The 14225-nt window shown below is 28.8% G+C and overlaps 4 protein-coding genes across 10 annotated transcripts; 2 read left to right on the top strand and 2 right to left on the bottom strand.

Annotated features, from left to right (window-relative positions):
* Positions 1 to 608: 608 nt before the first annotated feature.
* Ccdc94 (coiled-coil domain containing 94) lies at positions 609 to 2722 on the bottom strand. 5 transcript variants are annotated; one of them, NM_001162453.1, is given in 3 exon segments: positions 609 to 848; positions 850 to 1609; positions 2615 to 2720. In NM_001162453.1, coding segments are annotated over 2 exon segments (837 nt in total). In that variant the 5' UTR covers positions 1594 to 1609; positions 2615 to 2720; the 3' UTR covers positions 609 to 755.
* A 251-nt stretch (positions 2723 to 2973) lies between these two features.
* Positions 2974 to 4803, top strand: LOC100158978 (THO complex 7-like). Its single transcript, NM_001161909.2, has 4 exons — positions 2974 to 3254; positions 3685 to 3808; positions 3979 to 4291; positions 4359 to 4803. The coding sequence occupies exons 1-4, from the start codon at positions 3245 to 3247 to the stop codon at positions 4557 to 4559; spliced, it is 648 nt and encodes a 215-aa protein (NP_001155381.1). The 5' UTR covers positions 2974 to 3244; the 3' UTR covers positions 4560 to 4803.
* Positions 4656 to 5914, bottom strand: LOC100167875 (CG3740-like). Its single transcript, NM_001162798.2, has 2 exons — positions 5561 to 5914; positions 4656 to 5049 (listed from the first exon to the last, which is right to left on the bottom strand). The coding sequence occupies exons 1-2, from the start codon at positions 5730 to 5732 to the stop codon at positions 4790 to 4792; spliced, it is 432 nt and encodes a 143-aa protein (NP_001156270.1). The 5' UTR covers positions 5733 to 5914; the 3' UTR covers positions 4656 to 4789.
* A 2703-nt stretch (positions 5915 to 8617) lies between these two features.
* Positions 8618 to 10413, top strand: LOC100161031 (GTP:AMP phosphotransferase AK3, mitochondrial). 3 transcript variants are annotated; one of them, XM_008187679.3, is made up of 4 exons: positions 8618 to 8723; positions 8876 to 9158; positions 9680 to 9891; positions 9957 to 10413. In XM_008187679.3, exons 2-4 carry the CDS (start codon positions 8986 to 8988, stop codon positions 10247 to 10249), a joined length of 678 nt encoding a protein of 225 aa, XP_008185901.1. In that variant the 5' UTR covers positions 8618 to 8723; positions 8876 to 8985; the 3' UTR covers positions 10250 to 10413. The 3 variants fall into 3 exon arrangements, with proteins under 3 accessions (XP_008185901.1, XP_008185902.1, XP_008185900.1); XM_008187680.3 differs by having other exon boundaries at positions 8646 to 8723; positions 9476 to 9891; XM_008187678.3 differs by having other exon boundaries at positions 8646 to 8780.
* Positions 10414 to 14225: the final 3812 nt, after the last annotated feature.

Genomic DNA, 14225 nt, shown 5'->3' with positions numbered 1-14225 from the left:
AATTTTCTTTGTTTTCCCGGCGCTTTTGAAAACCACTGGGAAATTTAAATTTGACCTCCCCCAATGCACCAACGATATTCACTTTCTGATCGAACAAGATACTGAAGTTGAAAATCGTAGCATTATTTCGACTACTTATCGTGTACACAGACACAAAAAAAATAAAAAAAAAAATAAAAAAAAAAAATAAAAAAACACACATCATTGTAAAATCAATACATTCATCGTTTCACTCAGAATCTAAAATAGTAGTTTTTGAGTTTTACAACTTTGGGTAGGTACCTACTAAAGATAATAATATCACTAATAAGTCTATGGTAATGGGGTGAATACATTTGGGGGCTTAGATGGTTTGTACAATGTTAGTAATTTATTATTAGTATCTAATTAGTAATAACTATTGACATAAAATAAAATACTATTGATCTAGCAATATAAATAATTTGTAAAAATGCTCTTATAGTATCATGAATACTACATGTAATATTATATATAGTTTATAATCTCATAAAACTATATTTAAGAACATTAGATTAAAATTATTCATATTTCAATTCTTTTATAAGACAAATAAAGTGTTCAATGAGGTAAAAAAGTAAACAGTTAAGTTACTACATTTTATGAAAATTTATTATTAACAAATATTTTAAAATAGAATAATAATAATAATTGTATACCCTAAATTATAAAATATCTTAATTTAAACTTAAATTATACCTTCAATTATTTATAATCAAAATTTATTTTTAGACTATTTAATTAGAATCATCACTACTGGAATAATTGCCAATTAATGATAATGAATTACAAGATTCTTTTGTCTTTTTGGTACTTGTGACATTATTAACATTTAACTAAGTTTAAAAGGTTGAGTTTCGAAACCTTTTTCTTCGCACTAGACTGTGTCATTGAAGTGATTACATTTTTTATTTTACTTTTATCATCAGATTCTACTAACTCTTCATTTTCATTAATCTTACGCTTAATACCCATCAAATTTTTTACTGTATTTTCATCTTCTACCTCTTGCATTCGCTTAATTTGCTCCTTTAATTCTGCAGGGTTGTACTTTAATAACATTGAATCATAATCTACATTACCTTGACGTCTATTTAAATCTCTTAGCTCTTCAAGGGATTCCATAAGTTCAATTTCTTGCTTAGATTGCTGAGTACGATTCTCCAATAATTTCATTGGATTTGTAGCTTCTTCTTCCTTTTCAGCATCTTCTTCTCTCTTTTCCTGTTCTTGTGCTAGTTTTAGAGCCATGAAATTTCGTGTAGCTCCTTCTTCTATTTCATAATCTGTGTTACGTGGGTCGGTTTTAAAAGATATTTCTTGTAAACACCTAGTGCATTTTATGTAAAACCGGTAAATACGTATACCCAAATAATCTTCATTTTCTGCATCTTCTTTTCTGGCATTAAATTTTTTGCCTTTATAAATGTATTCACCACAGGTCTTACATCGCATGTTGAATGGTGCCATAAGACGTACAGTATATTGTCTATTTTTTGGAAGTTTCATGCGCGGGATTTTAGAAGGATCAAAATCCGGGGGATAGTATTTATTTAATACTTTTCTTTCAGACATATTAAGTATTAACTACCTGTAACATACAAAAATTGCATTAATTATTTACAATCGTATACAAATTATAAAATTTAAATTTATGAATAAATACAAGAAAAATACAGATTGCTTGATAACTTTTAACCAGCTTTCCCACCAATATATTTTTTTTCAAATTTATCTTATACTATAGTTACTAGTCAGTCATTCAATAATTTTAAAATATAGCTAAAATGCACTCTACCGGTCACAATTAAAGTGATTTAAGAAATAAAACCTTATTCTAATATTGAAAAACTAATCCTAAAGATAGAATATTTTTATATGTGGTTATAATCATGCCAACATTTAATTTCCTATAATTTGAGTATAAATTGGACATTTTATTAAAGCTGAGACCTTCTTAATATCACTATTTAGATGGCAAAACTACTTTCCGAAAATGTGCTTTTCTAATACTAGCTGGTCCCTATATTAATCAGTCATTAATTACTTTGGAATATATTACACCGTTAGGCTTGGTATTATTAACCATTTTGGCATACTATAAATTATATAAAAAAAAACATGGATAACAGTATTTGAGATCATAAGATCATAATATCATACTAACAAAACCTACCTAATGAAGAAGTAATCAATTGATAATTTAAGATACTCCAGTTCTACAGATGTGTTTAGTTGCATAATATGGGTATCAAAATAACTACATTATTTCCTGTGAACGGTTTTAAAAATGAATTCCTAATCATAATTAATTAATTGTAACACGACCTGATTAAAAAGGTACGAAAAGCCTTTAATACCTAGATGTGAAAACAGGTTTGAATCTTTACCAAAATGTCACTACTTATAAGGTTAAGTCACATTGATTCACTCAATAAACATATTCACTTACAACATTGAACATATAACACTTACCGAATATCTGATGTGACAATAATAACAAAAGAATAGAAGAATGAAGTCACAGATTTAATAATGATAAATTAGTAATGACTAATAACAACCACAGATTATTTCATATAAATATATAACCTGCCTCTAGTCCTCTGGTACTGAAAGTCTGGAGACTGGAACTGGTAGTATGAAATTTATATCGGCAATCGGCATCCAGATTCCAGAAAAATTTTTTGTTCAAAAAAAATGATAACATTCTCCGCGTCACTTATCTGTTGCCAACTTAAATTATATTATGGAACATTAAATTAAATAGAAATCGTTGAGTTATCATGACACAAACATAATCTTATTATTATTAAATAGGCATAGGTAATACTATTTCTATGTAATACATATTATATATTATCTATGTAAATTGTAAATATACTTTATGTAATAGCAATATAGCATAGAACAGTAGTAGTTGTATATTATTAATATCTATATTCTATGATTAATATTATAGTAGCATGTGAGCGAGAACATAGTGCGTTCGTATTCGTTTTTAAATTTTAAATTTTACGATTACCCATAATGTTTTAATACTATTATACATCATACATAAACATTTTTAACTTTTAAGCCAGTGTCACTGAGAGAATACCATGAATTAAGGCATACTCAATTATTAATTTAACTTGTCGAGTACAATAATAGTGTTTTAATAATATTATTTAAAAACGGTTTTAAAATATTTTAAATCTCAGTTGGTGATCACATTTAATAAAATATGAATGACGGTAAATATTTTTTGTAATTAGTCAATTAGATATTGATGTAGTTCCTCCAATAGAAGGTCTCTTCACCCTATAAACAATGTCTTATTTTTTTATTTATTTTTTACTTACACCAAATTCATCTATATTTCGGTCCACATAATTTAGTATTTTAGCCAGTTGTTAAATGCAAAATTTAAAAAAAAAAATGTATTAATTATAGTATTGTTGTAAAAATGTAACCAAGATGTAGGTATTTTAATGTTCTTGATTCTGAGCACTACCTGTATTGTAGACTGGTATCTAATACGTAATAACATGAATCATAAATATTATAAGTATATCAATGCTAGTATATAAATTAAATTGAATGGTTTATTTTTCTATTGTTGGAAAATACTCAAAATAGTACAATGCTCTATAAATAAATATTATTATTATTTTTTTTATATAGAAGAAGTAATTTGGCGTAAGCTGCTAATTGATGGTGATGGAATCGGCGATGATAGACGTTTAAATATTTTGCTTAAAACATATTTAAAATGGTGTAATACTAAATACACAGATCCCGTTGAAAGGTACTTTTATATAATTTATGAACTTATATTAATCCAATAGGTACCTCTTATTTGTATATCGTGAAATAATATCTATCTAAGCAAGTCTATCTAGACTTGATTACTGTACTAGTAAAAGTTAGATTAATTTGTTTAAAATATTAGTTAAATAACATTAATTGTATTTTTAGTCAAAAGGCTATGGAGAAGATGTTGGTTCATCTCAATTTATGTGAGCATGCAATGAAGAAATCCCAAGCCGTTTCACGTATGAATGTAGAAGAAATGCTGATGTATGACAATATGTCTAGTGAAATTGATCATAATATAACAAATACAAAAACTGAGATAGATCGCGCAAAAGAAGAATTAAAAAAAGCCAAAACCATAAGGCGAAATCGAATGGAATATGACGTCTTAGCCAAGCTTATTATTCAACACCCCCCTAGAACTGATACTGCTAAACGTCTTGATGATTTAAAAGATGAACTTCAAGCATTAAAAGTATTATCTTAAATAAATGTAAACCTATGCTAATATTGTACTAATGTATGAAATAATATGATTTCAGATGACAAAAAATGAAATAAATCAAAAACTAGATAAGAGGCGTAAACAACTGCACGTACTTATGTCTGCATTAAATGACTTAACAGATAGTCTAGATGATAATGGTTCGATGAGTGAAGATATGTCATATGAGACATTTGATGATGAAGACCTTGATATATTAACAAGAAAAGACGATGTCGAGGAGCCAATGTCTGATTAATCATTTAAAGCAATAAAATTGTTTATAACCTAATAATAATTTGTATATGGATAATAACAATAGAATCATAACTTAAATAATTAAAAACACTATATATCTATTTTCAATATTAATTTATTTTAAATAATAATTGGGCAATTTATTTTATATTTTCATTAATTTTACATTATAAACAGATCCCTAAACATACATACATTAATATATTGCTTTGACAATAAAATTTTTTTTTATTAACTACGGCATATTTCCAGACTCATTTCATTGCGCAAAAAGTTTATAGTTTCATGAATGACAGCTTGTTTAATTGATTGACTTGTGCTTAATAAAACCACCAATTTGACTACATCACTCATGTCAATTGATGATACTACATTTTGTATGGTATCAAACAGTTTTTTCTGTTTTTCATAGTCCATTTCATTTATAATTTGTAGAAGGGATTTAAAATCATTAGTCATTGAACAAGCAGCTACTGTACCCATTACTCCACCTAAAATCACAAATAATTTTCTACATAACTTCTAACAAAATGACACAAGGTTCACACGCAATAAAATTATATTTTAATTATCTGCCATTAGTTCAATAACTTACAATAATATGTTTTTTTCTACTTAATTATATTTTATGATAAAAATATTAATTACATATATTAGTATTTGCTCTTATTTTAAGAATAATATTTAATGCAACACTAATTCATAAGTGAAATGGCTAAAATATTGGCTATATAAAATATGGTTTATTTTTTTTTTTATTTAACTATCAAAGATACTGCTGAAAATGTTATGTTTATAAAAGTAAGCAAAATATGGATATAATTTAACTTCTTTATGAAAAATTAAATTAAATAATTCAACATTTCAGTATTTTACAAATCATGTATCTGTTGAAAACATATGTCATATCATGTAATATTACGAATACTAAAGGTTAATATAAAATTAAATGTTTTTATACATAATTTATTTAAATTATATTTGTTAATGTTTTTACCATACCAGCAATTAAACCACTCTTTCCACCGAGTAATCCGCCAACAAGAGCTGCAATACCTGTTATAAGGCCACCTTTAACAGATTCTTTAACACATATTTTTATATTTTCTTCCTGGAAAATTTCACCAACTACTTCAAGGGATTTTACCACACTTTGAGGCGCAATCGATGACATTTTTCTTGATGATTTAATAATTATAATTACCTATGAAGAATTAAAACCATATACCTAATGATTTATAACTGATATCTATTTAATAAATTTTACACGAAAAATATTTTCAACAATCGTTCGCATTTACTTAAGTCTTAAATAATACAAACGTGATACGAGCGATATGACCAATCACCAATGACAATCACATATTACAGACCATATTCAGCTCGTTCGAAGTTCATGATCATATTTTGATATTCACATAAAAAACAAAAGAATATTGATAAGAAACAGTGTCGCAAGATCACATATTTTAAAAATGTACATAAAATCATTGGTAAACGATTAGAATATTGTAAGCGTTTGTTTTGTTCTGTAATCTGTGAATTTAATTATACGCAATTAGAAAATGGTGGGTGTTGCTCTGCTGTATATTAGGTTAAAACCGTATTATTAATATTTCAATGGTTACAACTAACAAGTGGGTCACTGTAATTAAAGAGCCTATATACGATATAGGCTCTCTAACTGTAATGAATATTATTAAATTTGAATTTAATGATATATCATTGTACAAAAAAAACGATTCTGAGCGATGGCGAATTATTAAGAAATATTATAAAGGAACTTAATAAAAAAATGTTCATTGTGATAATCGATGAGTTTTCTAAATTGACAGAAGTAATACCAATGACTTCAACTACTTCTTTAAATACTATAAATGTTATGAGAGAGTATTTTGCTAGGTATGGAATTTGTCAAATATTTGTAACGGATAATGGACCGCAGTGGACTTCTAAGAAATTCCAAATATTTATAAAAAATAATTATATTAAACACATCTTAACACCACCTTATGTCCTTATCAACCACAATGTAATGGTGCAGCCACAGAATAATAATTATTCTGTGGTGCAGCTGAGAATATGGTAGGCATTTTTAAAAATAAAATTAAAAAGATATTAGATAATACTCCTAATAAGTAAAATTATACAAGCATATTGCAAATTTTTATTAGATTATAGGAATACTATCCATTGCACCACAGGTAAAAAGTCCAGCAGAATTGCACATGAACAGAAAATTAATTAATAAATTTGATTTAGTTTTAAAACAGTTCAAAAAAGAAACATACTTGAATATTAATATTGATGTTAAAACTAAGGTTGAACTAAGTCAGAAAAAAAACAAAAAATGTATACAGAGGTAAAAGAAATATAAATTTTAAAATAGGCGATACTGTGTTAGCAAGGAATTATAGTAAGGGACAAAAATGGGTTCCAGGAAAAATTAAAGAAAAGGTAGTCGGTAAATAATTAGACGGTCAATCAGGCATTCAGGCCAGTCAGTCTAATATGATATTAGTACTAAGTATATATTTTGATGATCAGATGATATAAAAAATTGTGAATAAAGTACTTAATATATAAGATATAACCCATCTATGTGGAACCTTGTTTTCAATTTTCAATCCTTAGCTATAAAAGTTGAACAATTAAAAAATTTTTAACTACAAAATAATAATTAAATTTTGTCAAAATTGGAATTTTAAATAATTATTTAAAAAAAATGTGCATATTATGTATTTTTAATATTTTTCAACTGCTATTGTAGCTATATATCAGGAGCCTTGCATTAAAATTTAACGCTTTTTGGCCCAACAAATAAAATTTGTAAAAAGAAAAACTAAAAAAATTGAAATTGTTCGTAAACAGCTTAAAATGAGTCAAAATTGTATGGTGTATAAAAAATGATTTTGACTTTCTTATGGAATTTTTTAATTTTTTGACAAATTTATGAGCAATTTTGTAACACATTTTCAAATCTTAGGTTTAAAAAGAAAATTTTTTATGAATTTCTAGCTCAAAATAATTTACAAAATTTTGTCATTTTTACCTACGCATTTTGTCAACATTTGAACTTTAAAATGTGCTTACAAAAAATAATTGTGACTATGGATTTTTAATATTTTTCAAATATCATTGTAAAAATATATTAGGAGCCTTGTATTACATTTTCAATATTTTGTACCTGATAAATAAAATTTTAAAAACATTTATAGAAATAATACTAAAAAATTTGAAACAGAAAATTTCCGTAAACAGTTCAAAACAAATCAAAATTTTTTGAAAATTTTATCGTGTAAAAAAAAATGCTAATATAAAACAGTGTAAATTTCATATATTTACGGTGATTTATTTTAGAGTTTCACCAAAAACCAAAACCAATTTTGCGTAAAAATTCCCGATTTTCCTTAATTTTTTTTTGTTTTTTCTCGGCACTTTTGAAAATTACTGGGAATTTTTAATTTTGACCTCCCCAATGCACTAACAATATTCATCGAACAAGTTACTGTCATACTGAAGTTGAAAATCAATAAAATATGTATCCCTACGGCCTCCGTTCGCTCAGAACCTATAAATATGCAATTATTATCAAATTCAATGATAACATTTTTATTTTTTTATAATCCTGACGTAAACACCGTTATCAACCAATTTTTCTTTAGTAGCAACCACGGACTATGATCAAATACTATAGATATACTCATTGACATAATATAATATTATAAATAAATTTATATTATGTCAATGGATATACTATAGTATTTGCTATGATTAACAGGACTGGAAACGAACAATAGTGCACTACTGCATTGTATAATGAAAAAATCCACATCTGTTACGGAAAGTCAACGAGCGATTGTAGCGCCATCTATAGCTTCCTACACAGTTCTATTACTATATTTAGTGACTACATTTTAGATAACTCAATTTTGTCGCCACGATCGCTCGTTAACATTCCGTAACAGATCTTGATCAAATTATAAAGGTTCGTTTCCAGTCCTGTTTATCATAGCAACCACGAACACGATTTAAGATCCTGTATAGCCCCGTTCACACGATCAAATTATTTGATCGGGGCTTATATCTTAAATCGTGATCTTAATATTCGTGGTAGCAGCTGATCGGTTTGTTAACATAATTTTGGAGGGCGAATGTTCAACAGGTACTCACTTTTACAGCAGATAACAGCATCCGTTAATAGTTTCTACTATTATATTATGTTCGTGGTTTCTACTTTTAATCTATAATCTATACATACATACTATGATGTATTATAATTAATTCGATTTCCGGGTAACAAAAATGTTGCAATAGGACAAAAGTTGTGCTTGCCAAATGTTAATTCTTTTCCGACGATCGCCGCAGAAACAACGACATAATAGAAAAAATCGTCTGAGTAAAAGATAGCAAATAGAAAAAAAAATATGTCATCGACGAAAAGAATATTGCATGCCCTCATCATGGGTGCCCCTGGCTCTGGAAAAGGAACTGTGTCAGAACGGATAGTCCAATCTTTTGACATGCTACACATATCCAGTGGTGACATTCTGCGGAATATGATACGAGAGAAGACTGACTTCGGCCTACAAGTCAACAAGTAAGCCATTTAGGCTATTTAGCCATGCCATACTGTATGGGTAGGTATTAATATATTGAAGAAGATGAGAAGTACTCAGTGTACACTGTACACTGTACCCATTATTTATTTTTACAAAAATATGGGCCTAATATAATTAAGGGATGTAGCCCAATTACTTGGATATTTTATATATTTACATATGTTTATAAATGATATAATTTATAATACTATGCATAAATAATTTTTAATTTCTATACTTCAAAATTTATGGATCCTTATTTGCTATAAGCATTAATCTCATGTCTGGTTCCTTAAATAAATTGTGTTGTATTTAGGTATGAAATATAGATATGTCTGACAGGCATAGATAGATGGGATTTTAAAGTTTATTAGAGATAGTAATAGTCAAGTAATGGCGATTAGACTCAATATTGCCATCAACTCAAATGCTGACATTCCGTCTACAACTATTATGCCCATACATATATTATGGGTTATGGCTTGCATTTGCTACACCGTTGGTGTTTACTATTACTCAGATTCGTGTCCAACGGGCAACTTGTGCCTGATGAACTCATGTTGAAAACTATTGGCGGCGAGTTGAACCGCTTGTCATCAGCTAATTGTAGCTGGCTGCTGGATGGCTTCCCAAGGACCAAACCACAGGCACTGAGCTTATTTAAAATAGCACCTGTCCAAGTAGTCATCAGCCTCGATGTGCCCTTTGATATCATCATCAATAGAGTTAAAGGTCAGTAACCTTTTGGAATTTTAGTTATTCAATGTACTTTTCAATGGATGTTTATCTATGTACAGGTAGATGGATTCATGCACCAAGTGGACGAGTCTACAACACTGATTTTAATGCACCCAAGGTACTTGGCTGTGATGATGTAACTGGTGAACCATTAATGCAACGCGACGATGATAAACCAGAATCTGTTAAGAAACGTTTGGAAATATACTCCGAGATGGCTGGTCCGATTTTAGAATATTATGCTGAGCAAAATGTTTTAGCAAAATTCTCAGGAAAAACTACCAATGAAATTTGGCCTCAGGTCTACAAATACTTGACTACCAAGATTGAACCCAAGAAAAAACTTGCATAAGATTTGTATATATTAGATCTGCCAATGACTTAATTGTTGTTCGAATTTGATAATCAAAAACTCATATTATATATTTTATGTATTCATTTTTATTACTGTTGTTACATGTTACTTGTTTGGTGCTATTCAAAGAATTATGAATTAACATTTTATTTGGTGCTTAATAATATTGTTTTTATTTAAGATAAAAATGTGTTTGTACTCATCCATTTAGAGTATTTATATTAGTACAATAGCGTAAGAAATTATTGGTAGGTACCACTCAGCATCATTAATAAGATCTAGAATTATTATATTATCATATGGTAATTAGGCAAGCAATATAACATAATAGAGCCATATCAATCCACCCAATAATACTCTCCTTGAAGATAAATTAGTCAGTTATAGTAAATTATCAATCAAATTTATTAAATTCTTTAAGTTAAAACATTGTTAGATTACATTACAAGATTAAGCATATTATTTAAAATTTATACTTGCAACAAATATGGTCCAATCCACACAATTGCGATATACATTATATCAGGGGTATGAAACTCCGTGAATTGGCCGAATCGGGCGATTGTAACCTTGAACACGGCGTGGCATACGTAATCTATGATAAAAGTAAACAGTGGAAACAACCCGACTCCGCGCAGAATACCCTGCCTATTAGGCGGAAACGGTTTTTCAATACGGGTGTAACATCATGTCAGTGTTACGGAAACAGTTTCATTGTTCGGACTTCAGATCATAGGTAAACACTTCGCCCATCAGCTGATCGAGTTTCGCTTCTATATTGTTCTATGATTATATCACAATATTGTAATAATAACAAATTATTCCATTTCCATAAGGGCTTCAAGTTAAGAAAAAATTCCAGGGAGACAATGTCTTGGGTTAAAATGTTCCATAAATATTTTATTTATAATTTTTAACAATGTTTGTGTAAACACTCATTCTGCTTTTAATCCTAATTTGTTAAAGTAACTGCCGTCAGATGTAGGGAAACTGTGTCCCTCAGCGCGCCCCCCCTCCCCCATCGATCTAACCCCGGTTAGTTTTTAATTATTAAACAGTTTATAATCCGTCAGATACTAATATACTACAAAATTAAGACACTATTTATTAGAATACTAATTAGAAACTAAATAATTATTTAATATCTACATTTTATTATGAAATAACAAATACGCATATGAAATTGGGTTCCCGCATCCCAAAGCTCACGCCTCATCATATACCTTATACTCAGTACTCACAGAGTTTTATAGATTAATAGATAATAGAAATTAGAATTATGGCTAGTCAGTGACATTTAAACTAGAGATTAAATAAATATAATATAAAGCCACAGATATCTATATTATACTACATTATACTATATTATAATATAGATATCTGTGTATAAAGCATATGAACAATGATTAAACTAGGGTGCTATTGTGCTAAATTTATCTATATACATAATATTATATTATATATTCTAGTCGTTTTCTGTATGGTCTATAATCAGATAATCTGTAATAAGTAAGAAATATTGTATTTTGGGTTGCATTTCATTAGCTTTTGGAGGCGCTATATATTGAAATATTTGAAATACCATGACAAAATAAGTATTTCACATCACAAAATGTTGTCGTGTTAAATACTATGGTCCATGATTAAACTCGTATAGAAGATTGCGCTTTTGTAGTGTGTAATAATTAATTATTTTAAAAGTATATAAATAAATTCTATTGGCGTCATGCCGTCTGGCCGTTATTACTCATTAGTCATTACCACAAGCCACAAGGACGAAAACTCAAAAAAATTTTAGTCGAATACAAGTTAAGAAGAAAGTTAGGTAAAAGCCTTTGTTTATGTTATAACTTACCGGAATACTCAAAATGTAATAAGTAGCTTTCGAGTCATTTAACTTTGTGTATTAAGGATTAGGTCTATAATAATTAATAATGGATTTGGAAGTCAGAAAATAATAATATAGCGACGATGGTGATTTGAAAATGGAAAATTGTACTAATTAATATTAATTCATCAACATTTATAATTTTTATTTAAAAATGGTTCAAGTGTAATAAATAGTAAATTCAATATTAAAATATTTATTTTATATATTAGTAGGTAAATATTGTAAAACCATTTTTAAGGACATTCTTAGTACAGACATTTTAATAACTGAGAAACTACTTAGATTAGATAGGTACCTATTCTACATGAATCTTTTCAAATAAATTACCCTCTAAATAATAGACAGTAAAAAATGGGGATTTATATTTGAAAAACACAATTTTGTTTCGCCACAGGACACTTCTCAAGTACAAAATAGCTCTAGAAATTGATAAAATAGTAATTTGTAAGTTTATTCAGAAATTCCAAAATTCTATTAATAGAAAAAATTGTGGTGAGCGCGATTGCGCATGTTTGGTTAATCAGTAATCACATTATAATTTATATACATAGATAATAAAGAATGGATACGACATTCCAATACCAGACATGTATAATAGCATTATAATATAAATATGAATTTCTGAAATAGTACCTATAATATTGTGTGGCAAGGGCGCTATTGAAGTGAGCTATTTCAGTCGCGGGCGATGTGTGAGCCATACATAGTACTATTTTTTGTCATGCCTCTGCATTCATCGATCACGGCAAAGGTAATGCAGGGGTCTATGCAACAACAACTAGACTATAATTTTATTGTATACGATATATTTATACAACAGTATTTCATGAAAGAAACAATTTGGTTTTATTTATTTTAAGCGTCACGTGTGGAGGTTATAATATGATTATAAGATGTGACCAAAAGTTTTTGTTTTGAAGGACCGACGACCGTGCAGGTATAGATTTTTTTTTTATAGTGTCTGTTTGTGCAGGGTATACGCGCGTGAAATTTCATCCCGCTGGCGCAGGCAACTTTCGGCGCAGGCGTGACAAAATAGTATGTTGTGTGACAAGGGCGGGAAGTGAGCTATTTCAGTCCTATTAAATAGGTCTATGGGCACGAGTCGGAGGCGAGGGCTGCATTTCGCCCAAGACTGAAATATCCTTCCCGCACGAGCCACGCATACTATTTTTTTCACGCCTCTGCATTTATCGATCACGATTCACGGCAAAGGTAATGCAGGGTTTATGGTTTATGTTAATATTTCAATATTTCATATTTTCATGCTATATGGAAATATAGTTTGTGGTTCATGGCTGACAAGCCTGACATAGCGATATAGCGATAAATCTCATTAGTGGTTACCTATACACTTAGATCTAAGCCTATACAGAATACCCCTTAAAATATAGCATTTTGTTATTGATCATAGATAATATTATAGATCTTTAACATCTATGGTATTGATCGACACGGTCACACGGATCACAGTATCTTCGAAACATTTTACGAGTTGCACGTATTGTTGTATAATATAGTATTTGATTAAATACATTTTCATGACTTCATCGAGTACGGGTTATAGGTACAGACAAGAGATAATATTAGGGTACCTAATATCATATGTGCAAATAGGGGGGGGGGGCTTCAGGGGTTAAGCCCCCAAAAAATGTCCATAGCCCTCCCAAACATTTCCTACATTTTGTTTTAAGCTTATTCAATATTATCAAAGTAAGGCCCTATTACTCCCCAGAAAAATCTCAAACGCTATTTGCGCCTATGCCTAATAAGTAATATTATCAATGATCCAGTGAATTATATCTTTTTCTATATTATATTTTTATAATCTGTTATTATATATATAAAGAATTTAGGATACTATCACGGACTAATATACTATCTTAGTCCATGGATACTATTCAAAAATAAAAAACGCATTCAGTGCAACCAATCATGTGTCGTCCTCATCCCAACCATTGTAATCATACAAAAGTAAGAAATGTGCGCGTGTTATGACTTTGTTACTCGATGTTGCCATACTGTATTTCTATTTTTGTTTACTGCTATTATCAATTAATTTTATATTACCAAACTTATATT

Source organism: Acyrthosiphon pisum, chromosome A2 (genome assembly GCF_005508785.2).
Source record: "Acyrthosiphon pisum isolate AL4f chromosome A2, pea_aphid_22Mar2018_4r6ur, whole genome shotgun sequence".
NCBI classification, from domain to species: domain Eukaryota; kingdom Metazoa; phylum Arthropoda; class Insecta; order Hemiptera; family Aphididae; genus Acyrthosiphon; species Acyrthosiphon pisum.
This window is presented reverse-complemented; position numbering and strand designations above follow the sequence as displayed.

What these genes read in the sequence shown, in the direction of transcription:
- Ccdc94 (XM_016806746.2), bottom strand. Translation starts at nt 1,593, where the DNA reads ATGTCTGAAAGAAAAGTATTAAATAAATACTATCCCCCGGATTTTGAT.
- LOC100158978 (NM_001161909.2), top strand. An exon ending in TACACAGATCCCGTTGAAAG is followed by an intron (nt 3,809 to 3,978) that starts GTACTTTTATAT and finishes TTGTATTTTTAG; the next exon opens with TCAAAAGGCTATGGAGAAGA. An exon ending in ATGAACTTCAAGCATTAAAA is followed by an intron (nt 4,292 to 4,358) that starts GTATTATCTTAA and finishes ATATGATTTCAG; the next exon opens with ATGACAAAAAATGAAATAAA.
- LOC100167875 (NM_001162798.2), bottom strand. Translation starts at nt 5,732, where the DNA reads ATGTCATCGATTGCGCCTCAAAGTGTGGTAAAATCCCTTGAAGTAGTT. An exon ending in AAAGAGTGGTTTAATTGCTG is followed by an intron (nt 5,050 to 5,560) that starts GTATGGTAAAAA and finishes TTGTGATTTTAG; the next exon opens with GTGGAGTAATGGGTACAGTA.
- LOC100161031 (XM_008187679.3), top strand. Translation starts at nt 8,986, where the DNA reads ATGTCATCGACGAAAAGAATATTGCATGCCCTCATCATGGGTGCCCCT. An exon ending in TTCGGCCTACAAGTCAACAA is followed by an intron (nt 9,159 to 9,679) that starts GTAAGCCATTTA and finishes ACTATTACTCAG; the next exon opens with ATTCGTGTCCAACGGGCAAC. An exon ending in CATCATCAATAGAGTTAAAG is followed by an intron (nt 9,892 to 9,956) that starts GTCAGTAACCTT and finishes ATCTATGTACAG; the next exon opens with GTAGATGGATTCATGCACCA.